Source organism: Bombus flavifrons, chromosome 4 (genome assembly GCF_040668555.2).
Source record: "Bombus flavifrons isolate JBK064 chromosome 4, iyBomFlav1_principal, whole genome shotgun sequence".
Taxonomy (NCBI): Eukaryota; Metazoa; Arthropoda; class Insecta; order Hymenoptera; family Apidae; genus Bombus; species Bombus flavifrons.
In genome coordinates, this window is record NC_138445.1 from 12,387,062 (window position 1) to 12,405,023 (window position 17,962).

Here is a 17,962-nt window from a genome sequence, read left to right on the forward strand (position 1 = left end):
GCAATACAAGTCATATCAATGTAAATTTTAATTTTTGTAAGAATATAAAGAGAGTAGCTTGAAATATATAAATATTAACAATATATTTCATTCAATGATGAATACTTAAAGCATCACTTTGAACTTCATGACTCAATTGTGTCTGTAAGTTAGACAATTTATTTTTCAATGCTGCAATGCCCATCATGACAATATTCTCAGGCTTTAGAGCTCCGCTACTTTCGACATTGAAATAATATTTGTTTGGTTTAGCTTCCCAATTAAATGGTGCCTCATCTAAAACATTTTACGATTGAATTTAGTATGGAATCAATGTCTATAATAAAGTGATACTTACATTGATCTTCTTCTAATTCACTGTATTCTGATTTTGGCCATTCATCAGGTTTTGGAAATAGCGTGTGTCTCATAGAATTATCTGGATCATACTCAAAGCTTACACCAGCTGTGGGATTCCATTTTGCATGTTCTTTTCCAAAACCTTTCTTTGCATATGCTCTTAACTTTAATTCTTGACCCTTTCTCAATTTTACTATCAGTATTTCTGGATAAGAGTATGTCAATTCATGTTGTATAATGCATTATAAAAATAATGGATATAATATTTAAATAAATATATACCATCTGTTTCTCCGTATTCACTAGCATCATCTTCTCTGTGCCTGGATGTAACAGGAAGTACCCTTGGATCACTGGATTTAAAATCTGCAGTGGTTACATGTCGCGTTTGATCCTCTGTACACTTTACGTCAAGTGTGAATTCCACGCTACACTCTGGACAGAAATCCATGCATTGGCAGTCCCTTGTATATTGTATCCTATCAACAACCTAAATAATTTTAATACCAACTTTCCGTTTTCGTTAAAAAATCTTAAATATGTTGAAGTATTGATTTTTAATTATTTACATCATCACTTATCAATGGTATCATTCCGATCCTATGTGCTAAAAATTCATCGCTCAAAACGGTTGAATTGGCTTCTAATTGCACCCAATCAATGGCCATAGTAGGTGTCTCGGCAATAAAGACGCGTCTCATACTATTTGCTACACTATAAAAATTAAAAGTTTAATAAAATAAGAGAAGAAAATAAAAAAGAATTTAGTTATCATTCGATATAACCTATCTTACCTCAATTCTGTATCTTCTACTTGAAATTTCACATTTTCTTCTGTTAAATCTGAAATATGAACTGATGGTTGATTCGCGTATGGCATTTTACCGGATTCCTTATATTGAAATCAATACAAAATGTTTTGTAGTTAAAACCAGCTCAGTTAATACATATATTCCTTTTACAGTCTTAAATTACTGTTGTTCTTCCTGCTATAGGCATACATAGGGTCTATAAATTAGGAATGCAGCGCCGCCATGAAAGATCTAGTTTGAAAATAGTCTTTTAAAAAATATCAGAAAATATCGTTTAATTCTTTTCTACAATAATGTAAAGGAAAAACTCATGTTAGATGTAGTGTACTTTTTATTAAAAAAATTTCATTACATATCATTCGTCACATAATACGAAAAGTAGACAAAACTGCATCAAAGAGTATTTATGAATACTGAACAACATAAATCATTTTACATATTCTGATACACATAGTTTCTGATGAAAATGATTCATGAATGGAACTGAATGAATAATTTATATATATGATAATATACACATATACGTATGTGCAAATATTCAGTAATAATTAGTAAAATCTAACACTTTAAATTACTATTTTTCTAAATTCTTATACCTCACTTTCACTTATGTTTGTAAATTCACGAAAAGAAAATGATATCAATGCATGCACGTATAAACGATCATTTTACGTAATAAATAATAAAAATGAGATAGTATAATTTTGGTAACTCTTATAAACAATACTAACTTTTATAACATAAATATTAAAGTGCTAACATTTGTATAATATGCTTATATGGCACTAAACTTTTGTAAAAATTGGAAGACTGTGGTTTGTGAAACTATTTGTTGAGTATCTGTAACAAGTTCGTGCAATTGTAAATGATGTTGTACCAGTGTTAATATGAATGTATTCTAAATGCAGTATAAATAGGAATACTAAAACATATAAGAGCTGAAAGCATAGCATTAAGAATTATTAAAAATATTTTCAGCCATGTAAGTTTTTGACAGCTATTACGAAAGGAAGTAAAATTTTGCTAATGCATTTAGCAATCGATTTTCAAAGTTCGTCCGTGAAACGCTCAATGTCTTGTAAATGATCTCCATAATCTGTAGCTTCACTACCAACAAAAGCATCGTGGTGGTCTAAAATTTCATCAAACGACAATCTATTATCGTGATCGTCGTCGGATGCGGCGAATAGATGATCGACTTCATCGCTTGCAATTTCCCTAAAATATTTAATGATGTCACATATATTCCTAAGTCATTAATTAAAAAATATTTTATATAAATATTTACTCACTCGTTACTAGGCACAAGCCAAGAAAGTATTTCATCAGAATCCAATCTTCCATCTCCATTTTTATCATGTTCATAATCGAATTTATCTTTTTCTATTAACAACCACTCTTTATCTTCAGCTTTAGCTCTATTTCCAATAAATTCTTGGAAGCTAATAGACCCATCTTTATTTGTATCTTTGTCATCCAGAGCTTGCTTCAATAGGAGTGGAAACATTCTTGGTGTTTCTTCAGGATGTGTATAAGCTTTAAATTCTTCTGTATCAAGATAACCATCTTTGTTTATATCAGCAGCTTGAAAGGTTTGCTTGTCGTCAGTGATAAGTTTGTCATCCACTGCTAAATCTTCTGGATCAGTGCCATATGTATCTTGAAGAATTTCATTCCAACTGACTTTACCATCTTCATCTGTGTCGGCATCCTCTAATCGATCTTGAGATTCTTCAGCAGAAAGCATGCTAAAAGAACGCAGAATCCAAGCCTTCAGTTCGTTTCTCTCAATAAATTTGTCATTGTTCAAATCCATCTTTGTTAATAAAATTGCTAAACGTCGTTTTGATTCTTTTGTTGGAAGTTTATCAAATTCTTCTGCCTCCTTTACGCTTCCTATGAAAAGTGAGGAACATGATTTTGTTGATAAGATTTTGGTTTCACCGTAATAAGTTATGAATGTAATATAATATAAAGAATACCTAAAATAGCTTCATGATCAAACTCCTGATGATGTTCTCCTCCAGCGTAATGGTCCATGTCTCGTGGACTAAATGCACCATCCTCTGTTCTTTCATTGCTGCTCTGTTTGTTGTGCTGATGAGAGTGTATATGTGCGGAGGCTGCATTTCCGAATGAAAATGATCCCAGAATCGTGAAGATAAAAAGAAGAATTTCTACACGCATTTGGCGTGTACCCATTGTAAGCCTTGGGAAAATTCTAAGAATTAGGATAAGAAGAGATAACCTCAGAACAAGAAAAATTTGACAGATGCTCTGTTATCTACACAGTGTGCCATAACGACTTCTATCGACTGTTTGTCGTTACGCATGTCGTATAATCGTTCTCGAAAATCGATTTTGATAAGATTTAAATTTGACAATTTTTCATAGATTTCATAGATAAAAAAATTGTTTTATGAGATTTGCAGTCAAGGATAAGAAAAATATAATAATAGGAGATCTGAATGAGTACTAATAAGATGTTCATGCAAAAAATTCAATATATATTAAACAAAGGTTGTATGTATTATATGAAGCAGAAATATAACAGTTTCCAATTTTGAGTTTATACTGTATATTATTTAAGTAATTTTACTTACTTATTAAGAAATCTTTTAAAATTGATTGGTCATTGTAACAAATTGTAATTAGAAGAATTCTCAATTTGCTCTTTGAGTTCACGTTTTTGATAATGAGACAAAACTTCACTTTCGTTCAGGGTGTCAGTAGTACACGCGCGTGTTGGAATATCAGTGCTTGGTACGTCCCGCCGTGAAAAGAGATGAAGAAAAAGAACGTCAGGTCTACCTTAGCCACGATCAGTATGTGCGGTCATGATTTTGTTCTAGGGTGAGCGTTCAAAAATAGATATACTAACACGCGTTCAATTTATTTCTAACTTCAGTAACCATCAAGCAAGCGACATAGATAGGACAGGAAGAGACTGAAGACCGTAAAGTATCATAATATCCGTTATTTTCTGACTCGTGATAATGATTTGATAAACTACGAAGATGTAAAGCGGAAGTACGCACTCTAAAAATATCAGTTAAAAATATTTTTAGCTCAAAAGCGTAATTCAGTTCCACTTTTCCATTTTATCGTACAGGAATTACAGTTTTTTTAGCATAAAGGTATAAGATATTTGTTAGAATTTTGAACGTCTATTTTCCATATATGTAAAATAGTATAAAGTTGAGTAAAACTACTTTTAAAACTAAGCAGGATATCGATTTTATTGCTATAAAAAAAGAATTTTATCGAAGGCCGTCTGAAAATGTCAGCTTCTTTGAATGTTTTAAAGTTGTCTTTGAATTCATGTTTTTTAAGACTTTTTTGCTTTTTTTTATGAGTACTGCCACAGATATTTCGTCTGTACCAGGTCCCAAAAGTTTGTCTCCCTTTTTTTTTTCATTTTTAGATTTTTGAATTTCAATTTACAAATTCTAAATCTCTGAACTAGAAATAAAATTCAAGTTTTATTATTAAAGATAAAAAGTTTTAAATTTTCACATTTGTTCTGTTTGTCTCTATTGTATTCTATTTCCAACTGAAACGGTTTTAATGTGCTAATCTAATATGTAAATAACTTTGTTATAGATTTATCTTATGTCAGAAGTATATACATACATAGTGCTATAAATTATATATGTACATTGTACATGCATATACAGATAGCATTGTATATGTAAGCACTGGTATGCTACTACTTACTATGTTTGTCGTAACAAAACGCAGAGGGCGTAAGAAACACTCTGATTTTTTCCACGTCGGTATTTCAGAACCCGAGGCGCAAAGTTCTATTTAATGTCTATTTTGCCCTTAATCAATGATTGCATGTATCACTTAATTGTTTTCAGAGTATTTCTTAAAATATCGATTGTTTTCTAAATAACGATGAAAGACAATATGATGATTTTTTTTTTATTAAACAGTTGGAAAATAATATATGCAATCATTTTTATTATCGGTCTTAAATCTTGCGTAATGGCTATACGTTTCGACTGCAAACGATGAAATTATGCCGGAATTATTATGATAATGGTGCAATTCCATACGATCGCACAATTCTTCATGATCTATTGGTGGCCGATAACTTATCCCTTCAGAACAGTTCTGCATTTCGGAGGTCTCGGACGATAAAATCGACGATTCGTACCCCCGGTTAATAACACAGAAATTCATTATTAGAGGACAATTTCGCGTTGTCTGCTGTCGTCACCAATACACTCGTCGAATAGGGAGTGTTAACAATTAATTTTACGTTGGCGAAAATTTATTCCGTTCTCGTTATGCTTTCCGACGTGTGTTCTTCCCTTTATAATGCTAATTGTCAGAACGTTATTGTTCGTCGTCCGTAAAATACAATCGAACGATAAAATTTGTTAAACATCGCCGGTCAGCGAAATATTTCAATTTTCTCTATGGCGCTGTGTAACGCGGATGCTGTAAAATATCATCGGGCTTTCGCGATTTCCCGCCGCTACCGTATTTTTCCAATTTTCGAACCGTCGGCTTTTTTTCATTCCCGCGATCAATTTTCCAGCTTCACTGACCCCGTAATTATTTAGCGAGAAAATCGCCGTAGGTGTTCTTCTGTTTTCTTTTCTCCGTCTGCGGTGAAATGATATGGAGATTGGGAAAAGTGCGGTCGGTCAGAACTGATTGGCGAAACGGAAATGCGACTGTTTTATATCGGTGACCGTAACCGGGAACTGTACTGATTTCGAGATCAAAGTCAAGTGTCAATTCCATCAGGCTTGCAAATTCGTCGTTCACCCTCTCTGCAGAATGACAAATGTTCCCCTGGTAAAATACCCAAAAGTTTGACTACGTTAATCTTTATATTCGCTAGTGTCGCGTGCAGCATTTACCACTTGCTCCGCTTACAACTTTTCTACGATCATATAAAGTTCATTCACTTGCGAGGAAATTCAAACGTTCATAAGCATTCTCTCTCCGCGTCTGTCGAACAATGTAATACCCAAAGGAAAAGCCGTTGAATTCGACATTCGATCGACTCTAACGAATCCGTCGTCGACGAGTTCCTCAAGATATTTTCGATTCCGGTGGAATATTCCGACGCGGAGAACGCAGACGCTTGTGATTTTTCCCAATGGCTGAGACGGGGGACGAGCAGCCACTGAAAGCATTCCTTCTGACATTCAAATGCTCGGTGCACGAACGAAAAAGGATACGTAAAGCCCGACGCCGCCTATTCATCGCTCAAAGGGATCATTTATCAACATATTTGATATGCTCCTGGCCGCGTTAAACTCGACGGAGGAACCTTACCCGCTCTCTCTCTCTCTCCCTCCGGCCGAGCTTCCATAGAAATAATATGCTAATCGCGCGAAGGCGGAGTTTAAAAAGTGCTCCGATAAATTCTCCGGACTTTTTGACGTAATTTCGCCCCTTCGCGCTGCCGCCACCAAATATTCTTTTTACGCGGTTTCCGACGTCTTAAGAGAACTTCGCTTCTGCACCACGGTATATCAGCCGGCGGAATATATTTTTTTGCTGGATTCCAACCGGATGTCACGACCTGCTTCGCGGGCAAAGGATTCTAAGCCGACTTCCTTCGCATTCCCTCGCGGAAATCGCAAGAAGACGTTTCGGTTGTATTTCACTGACAATTCTGCGCTCCTTCTTACAGAACAAGACTTTGGTTAGTAAAAAACGTTTGAACGATTCGAAACATTACCCAGCACGGCGATTTTTCGATAGCCAGCTAGGTTACGAACTTCGAAACGTCATACTTAAGTGATTGACACGACACGTTAAGATCATTTACAAATCCCCTCATCGGCACTTATGCGCGCGGTGACGCATACGCACATATTTATGCACCCCTACCCTATACGTGGCTTGCCCTCATACATACATCGGTCATATTAGCCGCAAAGCGGAATACTTGGAGTGGTCCCGTTTGTTTATGCCTACTTTTGTGTCGAATTGTTCCGTGCTTCTTAAAACTCAATGCAAGATTGTGTCTTCGCTTTCAAAAATGCATCGGATAGAAAATTTGCAAGAATTAACTTAAAAAATAAATTAGTAGAGTAACGTCATCGAGTGATATGAAAATTCGGATTTTTAGGTAGAAAATTGGCTGGACCAACGTCTGACAAAGAGACGCTAATTAAAGTGTATCGTTAATGAAACGTTTGTACGTTGTTTATTCTCTTTCCCAAATATAAGTTTTCCAATCTAGCTTTTAATTTATCCCGAACTTCGTATCGTCAACGCAATGACATCGGACTAATCCCTCGGTCATTCAATTCCGAAACGCCACGTCAGCGGGACACTTTCAAGCATATTGAGGCTGGATCGTGTAGCCGGTCGCCATTTGCTTTAAGCCCTCCTTTCCATATTTATCTTGGTCTCCTTCATTACGGGGCCACTCGAAGATTTCTTTTCCTCTTCTTCTCTTTTCCTTTTTATCGTTCGGTATCTCCGGGATTATCAGCCTATTCGGCAACGAACGCCGCCTCCGCTATTTGGAACGAACACGCAGATTGCTTTTGCGCGCCAGGGGAATTTACGAGCGGCGATGATAATTCTCTGAGGAAGCATAATCGAATGGCTTTCATAATAATTTCCATGGGAGCTGGTCGAACGAGTCTTCTTCTCGATTCTACGAGTTTGAATAACAAAGGGAATATTCCAACTTTATTTCACTTAAAACGTATCGATTGCTTTTAAAAACAAGAGATGTTCGTAGAGTAGAATTCTCCATTCCGTTTCACTACGAGAGAATGAACCGGAAATGTTGGAACTGTCGGCGGTATACGACGAAATATTTCGAGGCGTTTCGTAGAATCGTAAGGGTGTTCGACGTTTCCGTGGCGCGGTTGTCTCAGCCGAGGCCATACGCCCCGCGATTTAAGTCGTCAACTTTTATGGGGGTAGTTTTCGCGGAGACGGTCCGCGGCAAGCCACATAAAAGGGGGTGGAAGTTTCTGGTAATATGGCGGCTTCCCGTGGAATATGGCGGCAACTGTATACAAGAGATAGCGACAATATTGAGGAGACGGGAGCGCCGAAGAAAACCAACTGGATTTTGGCTCTAGTTCGTGTCGATCTTAGGTCACTGTCCTTCTTTTCCTTTATTTTCCTTTGCTTTGATTACAGTTCGTGCTACGAATAAAATATCTCTGTTTCGAAATCAACAGAATCAAGAATAATTTAAAACGTGAATTTATATTTTAATCCAAACTATTTCCTGATTTTCTCTACAATCTATCGAGCAACCATATCTTCGTTAAAGTCCCATTTCGGAAGGAGATACAGAATTTCTTAGAGTTGTTCAGCGGCTGTCGATGACGCGGATTAAGAGAAATACTGCACTCTCAGTGTCGACGTTCGGAGGCCGTTGATTGCATCTGGCATTTGTGTCACGCCCTTGAGTACCCAGTCGATATGCCTGGACAAATTGGGAATTGGTATTCTGCTCGTGGCTGCCGCGACGGCCAGACGGATTTGCGAAGGAGCACATCGGGCTAAAGCACGGAGACCGGCAACAGTTCTCTCGCACGAGGGGCCTTCTGGACAAGGCTGACCCGTGTGGATCCGTTAAACTTGGTCAAATCGCTTCCCGACGATCACCTCGCACCGGAATACTAACGACTGGCAAAAGAGGAGCGTACGTTGCCAAGCGTTCTTTCTTCTGACGGATCGTTAACCGGTCATGGAATCTGGAGACACGAGGAATTCGAATTAAGCCGGCAGCGAGCCACCGAGACATTTAAAAGTGAAATTCTTCGAGGATATCGTTGTCCACGATGAAACGATTACAAAGATTAGCAAGCTCAAAGATTCTTCTGTATTGTAATGGAATTCTTTTCGCGAAGGAACGTCCGTTCCGTTTAAACGGAATACTTGGTTCGACCTTTTTGTTATCAGCAGGCCACAGCTCGAGGCAGCTTAGCACGAGTACCCTCGTGGTATCGATATCCCGCGGCTCGATTCTGCTCCTTTTCGGGAATATGGCAGGCCAGGCGGCGGTGTAAAAACTTACAAGCCGTATTTCGAGCTGTCGTGCCGAAGGTTTCGGCCGTCCTTTCCGCTCGACATCCTCGAGCACATGCGGACGCGGAAGCCGATTGGACGAACACCACGATCCGCAAAAATGCCACGATCTATACAGGGATGAATCCTCTTTCGAAAAGTTTGGCTCTCAAATTGGCTCTAAACCAAGTGAAATACGAATACAAACGTTGGATTCGGAACGAATAATTTCTCAAAATATTCCTGATAGAAAATGAAGGATAGGGGGAAGATAATTTCTATCGCGGTGAAGGCTCGAGATTAAGAAACGTTTTCCATCGAAACGACCCGGAAACGTCCATGTATCTTGGGGAAATTATGACAATATCCCGGATTGAGTTTCGCCGGGGACTGTACTCTGATTTACTTCCGACCGATTCACCAGGAAATCGAATTACCTCCGCGGCGGGCACGCGGCGAAACCTCGAATTAAGAAACACTGAGAGCTGCGGAAAATATCGAGCCGATATAAATCAAGACCTCCTAGAAACCTTCTTTTTCTCGTCCCGATTCTACATTCATTATCGCCGACGATCGATCCTCGTTTCCTTGTTAACAAACAAGCCTGAGTGCACGAGAATCGATTCGAGACACGCAAATAAGAAGAAACACCAACGATAAATCACCGTATCTTTCGAGTCCACTCATTAATCGGTTCCAATGCGCAATAGCGAGGCACTCGAATTCCGTTGAAAAAAAAAAAGAAAAAAAGAAACGCAGAGAAGAACGAATAGCAATGGGTGTACAGGGAGCGCATATTAGACGCGAATATTCCTCTGGTAGGTACATGTAGATATTTCCTGGGATTTTATGTCCCGGAAAGGAGGAGCATGTAGATAGTTAAAAACTTGGTTCGATTACCCATAAAGCACGCTCGTTCGGCATTCTGTTTCTAAGGTACTTAGCTAGATTTTATTTCGCCTGCTTTACGACCGCGATACTTCTGTCTTGTAACTCGACTCGGGATGCGTGGGATTTTCGTGCATACGTCTTGGCTAGGCAAACTATAAAAAAGCTATAGATCCCACTCGTTATGTAGCCACATATTAAAAACTTTGCAATACTCTGCCTTAATCGGTGGACAGATTAACGCGAGGGTAATTCTCCGGCTGTTTGAGCAACAACGTAGTGTCAAAACATAATGTAGAGAAAGAATCCATGAAATTCCGGATTTTGTCCAGCAAGTTGGAAAAGGTGGAACAAACAGGGGTTTTCATTCGGTCGGAATATCCGTCTAGCACTTTAGCCTCGTAAAATCGTGAAACGATAAGGAATTGATATGGCGGTGCTCTTTTGCCGTCAAACTGATCTCTTTTACCTCTTAGCAGGTTTAAAGAGGCGACCACTCGTGGACGTGCCAAGTTAGGAGAAAGTACGCGACCCGTCCTTCGCTGGATCCTGTGCTTAATGGTGCTGAATCACAGATTGCGCGCACCCCTAGATTTGAATTTATTATCAACCCTTGCCTGGAACGAGCACGCTGCCGTTGGATGGCGATCGTACGGTCGAAAGAATAATTCCCCTTCGTCGTCGATCGAGTCGAGTTTTCTCTTCTCTTTCTCTGACGCGGAAGTGCTCGGTCCAAGAGGTCGAAATCGCAGATTTCCGCCAGAAGGGTTGTACTGTTCAGCTTCTAAGAAATACAACAAACGTTCGAGGAAAAGGGGAGAAGTTGCCACACGTTTAAACGTTTCACTAGCGAATACATGCCGATTCGTGGTCGGCGTTTGTTCTTAAAATCGGACGCGATCCAATCGAATTTTCCACGTGTTCACCGCTCGGTCGGCGACCACGGTTCACAATGGTTAATTGCATAAGCAAACACACGGGCGTCGAACGAATGCACTGGCCACTCATTCACCGGACGCGGTCTATCGTCGGCCGTCGTTCCGTTCGATCGCGTCCACGGCACAGAGCGGAGTGGAACCGTGCAGAACGGAGCGGCTGATAAATCCGACGGTTGTTGCCGCTATAAATCAATTATAATATTTCATGGTTGACTTCGACTATCGATTACAGGGAATAAATGTTCCCGAACTTTCCCATTCTCGGAGGCCTAAGCACCGTTCAAATTCTCGCGATTCGAGATTCGTCGCGAGTTACCTCTGGTTATCTGGTGATCGAACGCGAATAAACACGAGAGCGTGAACGCTCGTTGACGTATCGAAACGACGCGCGAAATGAATGCAGCCAACAGCGTGAGCGAACCGGATGCGGTCCATCGTTGGCCGTCGTTCCGTTCGATCGCGTCCGCGGCACGGACCGAGCACGAAGAGCAGAAATTCAGCCGAGGCGCTGATAAATCCGACTACGCTTCGTTCCCGCAATAAATCAATTATAATATTCCACGGTTCGCTTGGGGTATCGGTTATTAGTAAAACCCGTCGCCGCTGCGGAAGGCGGCCATATATTCACGGCCGGTGTTTCTCTCGATTACAAATTTCGCGTTTTCCGGACGACCCTTCGCGAGGGTGTGCTCTGCCGACTCGCACTCGCTCTTCCTTCTTCCCTGTTCTCTGTTTTCTCGTCCGTGTGTCTCGTCGTTTTCCGCTTTGTCGCTTGCTTCGTTTCGTTCCTTATACGCACGTGAAATTTCGATCGGAGTCGACGATTAATCATTCAATTATGGCTATTTTGCCAACTGTACTTTTGTGTATATCAAATGGACACTGGCGCAAGCGTTTTCTTCGTGAAATTTTCTTAATGAAACTTTATTAAATTCAATGTCAAATTTATTTACTTACTTTTTTTTATTATAGTAGATGATTGTCTTGTTGTTCCTATGTGTTTCATTTCGTTCGTCCCTCTATCCATGTTTTCTAGTACTGTTTTCGCTTCAAGGAACCCGTGGACTAGCGCATCGACACCGCCGCAGCATTATTCACCCTTTATTGGATTTGCCGATTTTTCTTCGGTACGATGCGCGATGCGCGGCCCACCGTGACGCCTCACGCGACGTGTAACACGTATTCGAATCGTTACGACAGCAAACGCGAGCATAAATCCTTCGATCCGACCTCTTCTCTCGTGAACCACGACTGATAACCACGATCATACGAGGAAACGAGCCTCGAGGATAGTCGATAATGGGTTCTGCGTGGTTTCCCCGTCGGTCTTTTCGTTTTCTGCGATCGATTTATCGTTTTCTCATTTCCTTACGTTTCGAACAAATTGATCTTCCTAGAGAAACTTTGGAAAAAAATTCGAAAGCAGTTAATTCGTATCAATTTTTTTACAAGATCTCAGCGCAATCTTGGCTGAATATCCGTAGAGAAAATAATGCCAAAATGATCAGAGCCAATACAAAGTGGCGAACAGCAGCTTCGTGACGGGTACGCAGGCATTTGCATCGGCACGAAAGCCACGACGTACGGATTATCCGTATTTTCGGAACTGGATGATCTTCTGGCTCTTGCTGGTCGCGATATGGACAAACGGAGGGGGCTGCCTCGCCACTTCCGACTTACTCGTCCAGATCTAAAGATTTGGAACGCACCGAGGCACCTTATTTGCATACTTCACCGATTCCAATGCTTTGCTCGCCTCTCCTCCGCCGTCTGCCCCCATCCAGGACTTAGTTCTTTCCACCGTCTCCGATGCAAATTACAATATTCCCGTGCTATTCGTTCGGATATGATAATATATGCGTCTCTCGATCAAAATAACGTTCTTTTCCCCTCGCACGTGCTGCTCAACGAAGCCCCTCGCCTCTTCGTTTTCTCTTTCATGCACCTGTGCAATTTAAGCACCAAGAATCGTTGAATTGTTCTATTCTTCATGTTATCATAAAATCAGGTTTCTCGAGGACAATCCAATAGCGGAGTGTCATAAAAGCTTCCTTCGTGGATTTCCTATAGTCTTTGTGGGTTAATCTGTAATCGTGGAATTAGTCGGATTCAAGAAACCGGAGTAGAGATCGTGGCCCGCATGTTGCAAATCCGGTTACGCTTCACGAGGGGCGAAGGGCTCGAGAAGGGTGAGCCTCATTATGGTCAGAAATAATATTCCCATAGGGCCACTCTGTGACTCTAGTGCAAGCGTTTTTGATGGCGATCACTTCAATCCTAGCACAGCGTTTCGTTCGATTCGTAACACGCGATCACATAAGTGTTCGAGTTGGCGATGAAATTTTTCAACGATCATTTAGAGTATCGTCTGCTCGGTTGATTAATCAACATTGTTTAGCATAAGCGAAACAACGTCGCAGATACGCGGCGGAAAAATAAAAATTTTTCTCGTACAATCGGTTCGCAGCGATAAGGATCGTGCTTGGTCGAGAGTAATGTTTCCCACGCGGCCGATACAAGCACGCTCGCCACAAAATTTGCTCTTTTTTTCTTCTATAGCAATATTTAGATAAACCGCGGTACGTGCGTCGACTAGGAAACACTCGCGTGATAGATACACGCGGGAAACGTTGCGCGTTTTATTGCCGATTCCTTTCTCATCGCGAGAACGACACGGTTTTATATGTTTAATTACCTGCTGCGAAACGATAGCTGTCGTAAAGTAAAAATTGCGATGCTGCCTTTCGATCGAACTCCATATTTACGATTTAATAACACAGCAGAGTTCCGTTCGTTCACGCCCTATCTCGTGATATCCATTTACCAACGAAATAATTCCGAAAATTCGCGGTCAAAACGTGAGAAAGCACGCGTAAAAACAAGTCCCAACGAAAGAACATCTCGGGTGATCGACGATCTAATTATTTTCAGTCTTTCCTCGTTTGTTTCCCTCTTCTCTCGGTAGTGGCCAACCCCCTGCGCAAATCGTTCCTTTTGTAGCGGCTGCGCGTTATCTAAATCGCGTCGAATATTTCCACGGTAGCACGCTTAGAGATCCGGTCCGCCCCCGGGCCAGTGTTCCCCGTTAAAAAGCAACTCGCGTATCAATTTCACGGGACAACGCGGTGCATCGCGGGTAATCCGGCGTGCTGGATCGTCTTTTTGTTCCTGGCCGCTTAATATTGCTTGTCCTGCCGTAATCTCCACCCCCGACACCCTGTTTCACCCCGACCGCCGCCCACCGTGTTTCGCTCCACTACGCCAGCCACCCCCTTCGTCACAGTAGCGTAGACTACGAGATTTTCTTGAACCGCCGTTTCCGTCGTTGCTCCGCACGATGAAAGAACGACGATCTCTTAACCCAGCCCATATATTTCAGCAGTCGAGTTTTCCGTTTTCGGTGATCGATATTTAACTACCACTCTGCTATTTCTCTATCAACTTTGGACAGAAAATTTGCAGCGAAAGTGACGCTTCGTTCGTCCCTTTGTAATATTTTGCACGATCTATTCTCTTCCACGGAAAATTTCCAACGAGTAAATTTCACGGGAAGGAGGAAAGAACGAGGGGGTGAGAAAGTTCTGTCCCCGATCAGTCGCGCCAATGGCGGTCTTTTCGGTGTTTCGCCATTGCGAAACGCCGTACTCCCGTGGTACTTAACGTAAGTACGTCGGAGTTCGCCGGAGAAAATAAAGAAACCTCTCGAGTTTTCGCCTCGCCCGACCTTTTTCCTGCTGCCCGGCTACTATCCTCTCAGTTTTCCCTCTCCCTCTTTCGCTCTGTCTCTCTGCACCGGGACAATGTTATTTTACGGCACGATGAGTTTGAGCCTCTTTCATCCGGCGACACGGTGCTCGCGCCGCGATTCCGACGGTAATGGTTGCCGTTGTCGACGACGCTGCTCTGCTGGTTTCTACCGAGCCGCCACACCCTCGCGACTCGCCCTCTGCGCACCGTTTAATCTGATCAACTGCGGATTATATCGGACAGCACCCTGACGAGCAGCAGGAAAAAATCGACGGCTGCGACGATGTTTCTTTCGCTCTTGCAGTCTTTACTGATTTCACGATGGAAGAGATTGGCGTGCTTGTTGCACGCTCTCTTCGACGTGTACGTCGTCATTTGCACAGAACTTTTCAATTTTCACGGTAAAGAAGTTGGAAACATGGATACGAGAGCACACGATACAACGCGAAAACATGGAAATTTCGTTGAAGATAGAACGAGATGAACGAGTGTCGACTATCGAGGTAGCTAGATGTGAAGCACACATTCGGTCGGTGAAATTGCAGAAGGATAGAGAAGTCTTGCTTTTTTATTAGATCAAACCGAGTGTGACCAAGCTGTACGTTCGACTTGACTCGGTCACTCGGCTCCTGTCCGAGCGAATAAACGTCTCCGTGCCTTATACCGAGCCTCCCCCTTTTCCCAGCCGCCATCCCCGGGGCACTTTTTTATGTCATCGGGAGACCCTGCTGTCCCGACAGCATTTTATCGGGCAACGTGCTCGTCCGGGTTCTCAATTTCACTTCTCGCCCTCGTACGTCTTCGAATTCTACGGCGAATAAATACATTTCTTATCGTGAAATCGTCGAAAGAATCTGTCATGTAGAGTTTTTATGTACGGGATTAAAGTAAATCTGAAATATAAAGAAACGAATTATTACAAAATTGGTCTATAGACTAGAATGGAACTATGTTAAGATGAAAATATAAGAACAAGGTTTCAAACGAGTCTGATCGACGATACAAAGCGTTCAATAAAGAACACCGGTTCGAGCAGGGTCCGTAATAGCCGTTCCATATATCGTCTCGGCACCTTTTCTCCGTCACTTATTGCAACGGCGATGGCGTCGACGTAACTCGATTTTGCTTTCCATCTGAGACGTTGAAGGTCCCTGTGGCCCGTTCCTCAATAAGGCGATTCTCTGACCCAAATTGACTCCTATTGCCGCTGGAAGAATGAGTTTCGAGACGATATTTCGCTCGTTGCTCGTCATAAAGGGACGTTTCCTTTGAAAAGATCTTTTTTCTTACGACGAAGCTAACAATAAGAAGCGGATTTCTGTCCGATTCTACTTTGTCTTTCACAACCGGGAGAGATTATTTTTGATGGAACATCCGCGTGCATAGAGTCAGGGATCGTGGTTAATCGTTAATATTCCCTCGAAGGGAGTGCAAGTGTTCGACGAGCAGGCGTCGATCCAGATTCGGGATTCTTATCTGTCCACAAAGCTTAATCCCTCCGATGCGAAGGCGGTGGTGCGCTAAAAAGTATTTTACGAGCTGCTTATACGTTTCAGCGGTCACCCTGACACCGAATCCAATTTTCTAGATACGATCTTTAGTAGGGATCAGGTGTTGGAAGTTCTCGGGATCCCAGTGTGGTGTGTTCGCCATTTGCAGCGCCACGCAGGAAGCATAATAATTCTCTTGCATTCCGTGTGGTCCGTTCCCACAGGCAACCGCGTCCAAACTATTCCATATTTTTCCTGTCTTTTCTTTCTTCTCTTACCGTCGAATACAAGTCGCGAATCTTCGAGGAAATCGAGTAGCGAGTTTCTGTTCGGCGGTGTATCGCCATATTTGAATATTTCTAGCAGCAGTCAGGAGAGTCGAGCCAGATAAAATGCTTTACGACGCCGAGGAATTAACCCTTGATTTCCGGGCATTACTCTCACCGCGGAGTCTGCCGAGATAAAGGGGTGGCTCCTTCCTTACTATCTCCGCGGCATAATGGCCGACGAAGGAGGGCACCGTTCATGGCGAAAGATATAATAGAGCCTCACCGTGGCTCTTCCACGGCCTCGTACACTCGCGATTTATGGTTTCTTTTATTTAGGGGAATAATGGCTAAGGTTACCAGTCTTCGCTCGAACTTGGAGATGCTAGACGAGGCGAGTCATGATCGTATTCCTTGTTTTAATATAAGAAAGAAACCAGGTTTCGTTCTTCGAATACGTGTCATAGTTCCTTCGAGCGGAGCTTTTTTAGAGCAGAGTAAATAGGTTTTCACATTCTATCGACGTACCGGAGGAATCTCAGAGGACAGAGCAAGCGTTGCATCGGTAGTACCGCGTATCTTTGACGACGCATAGACGATGCACTCTCGCGACACCTTGCGTTTCTCAGCGCGGAGGAGACGGAAGAAGAGTATCCGGGTGGGTGTCAGGTCCGCCGCTTCTGTATCAATATTCATCAGCGTCCTATGTTCGGTTGGCTCAAATTCGTAGGATTAGCCGGAAACTTCGCATCGCTCCCTCCGCTTCTATGCAAGCGTCGCGCCGTTGCATGAGAGAGTCGACCTAACGAAGAAGGACGAAGACGGTCAAAGGGTTTAGAGTGAGAGAGAGAAAGAGAGAGAGAGGGAGAGAGAGAGAGAAAGAGAGAGAGAGGGAGAGAGAGAGAGAGAAAGCTGGGACGGTGGGAAGAGGGAGAGATCGTGGCAGTCGCCGTGACGCTCCACCGCGGGATTCTAATCCGGGTAGGCGGGCGTGTGTGACGTCATATTGCATAACAATTAATCAACGGGCGATAACAGCTAGCCGGGTCGACGGAGTGGGAAGCCCTGATAATCATTTCACCGGGCAGCTTAAAGTGCCACTAGTTAACGCTAAGCCGATTTAAAAGCGATTTAATATCCGGAATAATATACCTAGGTTTCCCTCTCTCTTTCTCTCTCGCCAGTTCTGTCGCGAACACGCGGCTTTGCTAACACGACAAAAGGGATCGTGCGCGAATAGATCCCCGTTTCAGTGTTCTTAAGAGGTGTTTCTTCGCTTCTCGCGGGGCACGTTCAGCTTTTGAAATGTGGAAAGATTCTTCCTCGTGTTGGCCGAGTAGAGCAACGTCGATGGCCGCAAGCCAGACACATTTCTCCTTTTGCGTTTTTTGTCTTGCTCTTCCTTCCTTTTTGGATAGAAGCTACGTTTAATGGCAGCACGGATTACGACCAAGCGACAGACGCAGGATTTC

At 42.2% G+C, this 17,962-nt stretch overlaps 2 protein-coding genes across 5 annotated transcripts; both read right to left on the minus strand.

Annotated features, from left to right (window-relative positions):
* Positions 1–10: 10 nt before the first annotated feature.
* RpII33 (RNA polymerase III subunit RpII33) lies at positions 11–1,345 on the minus strand. Of its 2 annotated transcripts, XM_069111453.1 has the most exons (6): positions 1,272–1,345; positions 1,134–1,182; positions 909–1,053; positions 622–829; positions 338–544; positions 11–276 (listed from the first exon to the last, which is right to left on the minus strand). In XM_069111453.1, the coding sequence occupies exons 3-6, from the start codon at positions 1,038–1,040 to the stop codon at positions 92–94; spliced, it is 732 nt and encodes a 243-aa protein (XP_068967554.1). In that variant the 5' UTR covers positions 1,041–1,053; positions 1,134–1,182; positions 1,272–1,345; the 3' UTR covers positions 11–91. The 2 variants fall into 2 exon arrangements, with proteins under 2 accessions (XP_068967554.1, XP_068967553.1); XM_069111452.1 differs by having other exon boundaries at positions 1,134–1,344.
* A 119-nt stretch (positions 1,346–1,464) lies between these two features.
* LOC138178843 (reticulocalbin-2) lies at positions 1,465–4,157 on the minus strand. Of its 3 annotated transcripts, none has more exons than XM_069111136.1 (4): positions 3,755–4,157; positions 3,134–3,372; positions 2,444–3,047; positions 1,465–2,369 (listed from the first exon to the last, which is right to left on the minus strand). In XM_069111136.1, exons 2-4 carry the CDS (start codon positions 3,351–3,353, stop codon positions 2,198–2,200), a joined length of 996 nt encoding a protein of 331 aa, XP_068967237.1. In that variant the 5' UTR covers positions 3,354–3,372; positions 3,755–4,157; the 3' UTR covers positions 1,465–2,197. The 3 variants fall into 3 exon arrangements, with proteins under 3 accessions (XP_068967237.1, XP_068967235.1, XP_068967236.1); XM_069111134.1 differs by having other exon boundaries at positions 3,134–3,360; positions 3,755–4,154; XM_069111135.1 differs by lacking the exon at positions 3,755–4,157 and having other exon boundaries at positions 3,134–3,492.
* Positions 4,158–17,962: the final 13,805 nt, after the last annotated feature.

Excerpts from the sequence above, each read along its gene's own strand:
- RpII33 (XM_069111452.1), bottom strand. The coding sequence starts at position 1,219 with ATGCCATACGCGAATCAACCATCAGTTCATATTTCAGATTTAACAGAA. Across the intron at positions 830-908 it reads TACCATTGATAAGTGATGAT|GTTGTTGATAGGATACAATA; the intron begins GTAAATAATTAA and ends AAAATTATTTAG. Across the intron at positions 545-621 it reads TGAATACGGAGAAACAGATG|AAATACTGATAGTAAAATTG; the intron begins GTATATATTTAT and ends ACTCTTATCCAG.
- LOC138178843 (XM_069111136.1), bottom strand. The coding sequence starts at position 3,353 with ATGGGTACACGCCAAATGCGTGTAGAAATTCTTCTTTTTATCTTCACG. Across the intron at positions 3,048-3,133 it reads TGATCATGAAGCTATTTTAG|GAAGCGTAAAGGAGGCAGAA; the intron begins GTATTCTTTATA and ends CACTTTTCATAG. Across the intron at positions 2,370-2,443 it reads TGGCTTGTGCCTAGTAACGA|GGAAATTGCAAGCGATGAAG; the intron begins GTGAGTAAATAT and ends TAAATATTTTAG.